This window comes from Coffea eugenioides, chromosome 1 (genome assembly GCF_003713205.1).
Source record: "Coffea eugenioides isolate CCC68of chromosome 1, Ceug_1.0, whole genome shotgun sequence".
In the NCBI taxonomy this organism is placed as follows: domain Eukaryota; kingdom Viridiplantae; phylum Streptophyta; class Magnoliopsida; order Gentianales; family Rubiaceae; genus Coffea; species Coffea eugenioides.
The window spans coordinates 42,007,230-42,013,229 of NC_040035.1; the positions used below are offsets into that span (position 1 = coordinate 42,007,230).

General features: G+C 35.7%; 1 protein-coding gene across 1 annotated transcript; it reads right to left on the reverse strand.

Moving 5' to 3' along the window:
* Positions 1-469: 469 nt before the first annotated feature.
* On the reverse strand, positions 470-5,385 carry LOC113776706. The gene is made up of 5 exons (XM_027321772.1): positions 5,283-5,385; positions 3,744-3,997; positions 2,910-3,121; positions 1,516-1,783; positions 470-989 (listed from the first exon to the last, which is right to left on the reverse strand). Exons 2-5 carry the CDS (start codon positions 3,993-3,995, stop codon positions 699-701), a joined length of 1,023 nt encoding a protein of 340 aa, XP_027177573.1. The 5' UTR covers positions 3,996-3,997; positions 5,283-5,385; the 3' UTR covers positions 470-698.
* Positions 5,386-6,000: the final 615 nt, after the last annotated feature.

A 6,000-nucleotide genomic window follows, 5' to 3' on the forward strand; every position in this document is an offset into this window, starting at 1 on the left:
TTAAGTAAGAGCTCTTCTGCCAAACAGTTAATGGAACATGACTTGCCAAGCTTAACTTTTTGTTTCCTTATCCAATTGTCTGCGAGAGAAAGAGGATTGGGACGTGTATGCATGATTGCACTTAGCTTTAGCATTAAAATGGAGTAATCTTATATGTCTACCAACCATAAGGTACTGTTCAACTAAGTTAATTGCTGTAAATTGTAAATTGACCTAACTTGGACATTCTAGGATGGTTGGGAGAACACTGGAACAAGTCAGAAATGAAAAAAGATCCTTGCTTAGATTTGTAGGACAATAGGGGCATGGTTTCTTGTCAAACCAAAAGTAGGCACTCTATCATTTGACACCAAGCTGCAGCACATCTTATCTTGCTTTGAACTGTCTCTTTGTTCTTTCATATGTTTTCCCTTTTTGTCACTCTTCCCCAAGGTTCCACGGCCAGGGAGCAAGGAGAAGGGGAAGAAAGTTGTAGAAAGTGTTAAAGCATAGCATAAAAATTCATGCAAAGAATGAACAAGCAGAAGAAGAGTGAAGCTAAAACTTGTGAAAACTTGGCATTGCTTTTAAAATCCCTACAATTAATACAGAGATGAGAAGGCTTTCTATGGATATGTTGAATTCACTCGAGGGGACGTACTCATGAAGACATTATTTATTTGTAAAACTTTTTGAAGCCATCATGAGGATGAACGACATCATGCAGTCAAAAGTTCCCTCACTATGGATTCACATAAGCTGCCATTGAAGGTCAGCAAATGTCCAGCATCAGGAACCTCGTGATATCGAATCCATGGCAGTTTCTCTGATATGTAACGATTTATTTCAAATGGGATAATTCTATCTTCATAGCCTTGCCAAAGATGAACTGAGCCCTCCTTATTTGGAAATGGATCAGCTATATCAGTGGGATCAAATTCCCACTGCACATAACCGGCTAGTATATCACGATAGAGAGATTCATAAAGACCTTGCTGTCTCACTTTCTCCTGCCAAAGAAAGGTTCTGGAGTTACAGATGATATGTACTTTAAAAATGATTGTGAAAATTACAATCTGGTGCAATCATGCCAATGTAATATGCCATAGTTTTCTGAGGGTGGTATTAAGAGAAAAGCTTATTATCTTCACAGGTTCCAACTTGTAGAGGTTTTGGAAAATTTCTTCCCAGACAACAAATACTGCATTCATTTGCAGTTGTTCCCTCTTGTGCTGCTACTGAAGTCGATATCTTACAAATAGACTACTGATTTCTTAGAAAGCACTCCTGCAGTTTCTTAGTGCTTTTAACTTTTACACTATTTCAACTTAACCAACCTATCATGTGAAATAATTTTGATATCAGAGTGATTTTAAGAGTCAATTCAGCAATAGAATGATCGATATATCTAATCTACCCTATGCAGAACTAGCTCAAGAGGTACATTTCAAAGGTAAAGGACATGAACTCTTTCATGAAGCAAATAGTAAATTTACACTCTATCAACATCAAACAAAAGAGAAAGAGTACAAATACCTGTCCATCATTTAAGACACCTGACAACTGCTTTAATATCTCAAGATCTTGGCTGCTTAAAATATCTGTTTTTCCTTCCATTATACTTAAGGATGGGAACCATTTTTGGGTCATCCACCAATTAAGCAACCATGGGGTGTAATGTGCTACTCGAAATACCCATTGGTCTTGAACAAGTAGCTTCCTAAGGGAATGTTTGGATAGTTCGGCGGGGAGACAAGGCCACCAGTAGTGAACAAATGGAACTACCAGTGCAACTCCTGACAACCTGCACATACAGGTGGAAATGAACGTTAGACAAATTTGTTCAACAAAGTGTTGAAAAGAACAAAACAATAGATTTTCCTTCAACTTGATTAAACAATACATGTCAATATTTTGCATGCAACAACTCTCCTAACAATCAAATACTTTCAGTTAACAATCAAGGGGTACATAAGATAAATGTTGGAAAAGGAGCATATACTTTCTAATGGTTACAAATTGCTTTTGCCTAAAACGGAAAACAGGGATTCCTCAAATACTTACCTTTATAATAGGTGATAAACACCACATGGTGAGTGTTAACATAATTCAGTCATGAGTATGAAAATCAACATATGTGCTTCACTGGAAGGTTACAAAACGTACTACACTTGAAATATAGCATGCACTAAATCAAATAAAGGTTTTCACATGGACCAAGAATAGTTTTACTTTCAGAATCACAGTGGTTATTCTGATACCTAGTTTTACTATAATTTGGCGTGAGTATCAGTCTTTCAGAATATAATTTAATACTGAATATGCTAGAAAGAAGTTAGTGTCACCCAATAAGCTATATTTGTTGCTCTGCATAATACAAGTTTAAGCATGCCAAGGCAGGGTAACATTTTTCATGAGTGTTTTATGCAGATGCCGTCATACAAGAGAATTTTGCCTCGCTTAGATTATTTTTGTTCAGTTCTTTTAGGGGGGGCCCGGGAGGCGGGGGGGAGGGGTATTTTCATCTCCAGCAAAGCAATGCATTCCTCGAGGCGAATATGATGCTCTTATTAGGCAACCCAAAAAAAATAAGAAAAAAACACCACTTTCAATCGAAGGGAAACATTCAGCACCATCTTCATTATTATAGCACTTCAATCAGAGGTCAGCATTAGAGTACATCTTGGGACCTGAAAAATAGCCTTTTCAAGGATGATGGTAATAGTTCAACAAGAAAACAAGCTTTGAGTGGTAAGAAGTTGAAATAAGGAGGAACACAATAAGGGAAACAAGGCTCCTGGTAACTACCAATGTCTCGAGTAATGTGATTATAGAGTAGCACTTGAATATCAGGAGAGTTTGAACCAAAGAACTGGGGTGATTAGCTATTTAGAAATATAACTGAGGAAAAGTCAATCATTCGTTTCTACCTGTGAGGGATGTATTTCAGACAACCCCAAACAGGATATGCTCCCATGGAGATGCCAAATATATGGAACTTTGGGCCAATATGCAACTTGTCAGCTAGCTCTTGAATATCATATGCTTCAGTCTTTACTGAGCGCTTTGGATATGGATCACTCTCCCCATACCCTGCACGATCAAATGACAGAAGGTATATCTGGAGCTCGTTTATCAGATCCTAAACACATAAATAGGAGTCATTAGATGTTTTCATAAGGTTGAGATCAAATTAGATCTGTGACTATAAACTACATATGTTTTACTATGTAAAGAGACTGCATGATAAATTCTAAATGTTGCACATATGATAGATATTTGGAAACCTAAACTTAGTTCCAATCTGTCCCCAGAAGGTCTTATCCAAATTGATTGCTAGAGTGGCTGCATAAACAAAGTACTCCAGGTCTTTTGTGGTACAGAACCAGAACCTGATGTACACATCTAAGCCTTTGGTTCAACCATGTTGTCTGGAATAGCCAAAAACACACTTTCCACCTCTTCAACAATAACTTTCTCAATTTCATGGTGCAGAAAAAGAACTTTATCAAATTCTTACATTTAGAAAACACATCAATTTGTCAAAAATAATTTGGTTTGGCTACCCATTAGGAACTCAAGCGCTTTTGTCTTTGAAGACAACTTTGCTTTTATATTTTTTGAGTGCTGGGGAAGTGGGTAGGGAAAACTTTATTCCCTCCAAGATTACTGCACGATAATTTTAAGCAGATAGAAGCCCAACTAAAGGCTCACAGGACATAAAATGTAAATGATAAATTAAATTTTCAAGAACAAGGACATACTTGTGAAATTGGCAGGATCATATCTTTGGAGCTGTCAAAGCCATGAATGAGAATGATCTTGTACTTAGCTTGTTCCTTGCTAACACCAGCCTCTTTGTAGGCCAAATATCTCCCATCACTGAGTTTGACTCTAGGTGAAGTCACTGGAGGGCCATCAGGGGAACCACATATTTTTGGAGGAGCAGGCTTCATTGAAAGATAAGCCCAGACCAGAAAACCCCCTACTATTCCCACTGCTATTTGTGCAAACATTGCTGGAGACAGAAATGAAAATGTGAAAGTCAGCATATTGCCGCTGGTTTAAATATCAATTATAGACCGGGCAAAGAGGCATGAATCATAAACCAAGTCTTACAAGAGAAAATGTCAAGCAGGGATGGATCAGTAAGAGAATACTTAGCAATAAGCACCCAACTAGACACGTTGAAGGATTCTAACAGTAAAGTTTATTTGCTTATACACAAGTTGCAAGATTCTTACTGCTCATTTAAATGTAATTGCTGATCCAAAATCTAGAAAGTCTTACTAGTTCTAGTTGTGCAATAATAAGGATCTAAGCTAATTTTGATCAATATAAACTTAACAGGTACCACATATTGACCGATTTTGGGCTCAAGTAATGATAGATTTCTCATTGATGCAGCATGATAGTTGATAGAACAAGAAAATGCTTCTGAATAGGGCAGAAAATCTAGCAACATACTGCTTCTCATGCTTCTATATGTTCAATGTGCTTGAAGTATGACATAGCCTGATTATGTTAGTGACTGGTAATTAAATTATACCCAAATAATGAAATTGAGTTCAAGATATGGAATTTCTAAGCTGGATTTAGCTCTCGAGTTCTTTTTCCTGGCATACTAAAATTACTCTAATAGAACAAAAGAGCATGGCTCTAACTCCAAGAAATGTTTGAATGACACCCTTAAGACCTAAACTTTTGGCTACAAAAACTCATTTCAGCAACTGTCCAGAGTCCAGAAAATCACAAGTACTCTAGGAATCCAATGAATGGGATACTTAATGCCTGATTATCCTGGCTGGGGAAAATACACCTCATAAATTATCAAATTGTTATGAAAAAAAAAATCAAATTTATGTTAAGACATAGCCCTACATGAGAACTTCCCCTGGCATTAGGTTAATGCCCTCTGCACCCAAAGGACTTGTATAATTGGGATTGGACCCAGAACCAGGTAAAAACACATGATGCAAGCACCAAAGTTAAAACTCTTCTAAATCAGAACCCTTTATGCTCAACATTAGAATGGCAAAATTGAAGACCAAAATTGAAGCTTAAGTGCTTAGTTAAGCTCCAACAAGCAGCTCTAACTACTGCATCTTAGAACTGTCCTGTAATCCAATTTACTCAAAAGCATATCCACTAAAATAATTACAGATTAAAAGATTGCAATATGGAATCCTGGAGGTATAGCAACATATTGAACATCAAGAACATCCAAGAAACAGAAACAGGCTAGCAAAGAAATGCAATAGCTATTAGTAACATTAAAACGAGAAAAGATAAGAAAAACCCACTTGAAGAAAGCTTAAAAGAGCTGCTGTTCTTTGCTCTTCTTCTGTAAGCTCTAGCTGATGCAGCTGATACTTTCTTGCTCTTTGGACCGTCAGCCACGTTCTATGTTTCCTATGTTTTATACATTGGGTGCTGGAAAATGAAGTTTTTTTTCCCAAAATAACACTCTTGTTAAAAAATATTTTCAATATGATTCACTTTCAAATTTTATTCCCATAATAATATTATTGTTGTCATCTAATTATCCTAATTACCATGTAGGATAACAAGAAGGAAGGTTCTAATCTAGTTTTATAGTTTTTAACATGACCTAAACTTTTTAATTTTTTTTATTATAGAGGTACAAGAAGATTGCATGACTTTTATAATTTCCTTATAATTATTTAAAAAAAAATTCTACCATTATTGATCTTGCTATTATTGGTCTCTGAATTTTTTTTAAATGTATCAAACCTATTGCATATATTTTTTTTCAAAAAATAAATTTTAAAAATACAAAAATTGTAAACAATTACAAAAACTTCAAGACTATTATATTTGTTTATGTTATCCTTCCTATTCCTTGAAAAGATAAGAGAATAATCTTCATTTGCCTCGAGATTATTGATTCGAGAAGCATATTTTTTAGATGCTATTAATATAAATATTGGCTTCTTAGAATTACATTTGACGAGGAAAAGATAACCAAAAAAAAAAATGCGAAAAGGTTTAAAGAGAAAA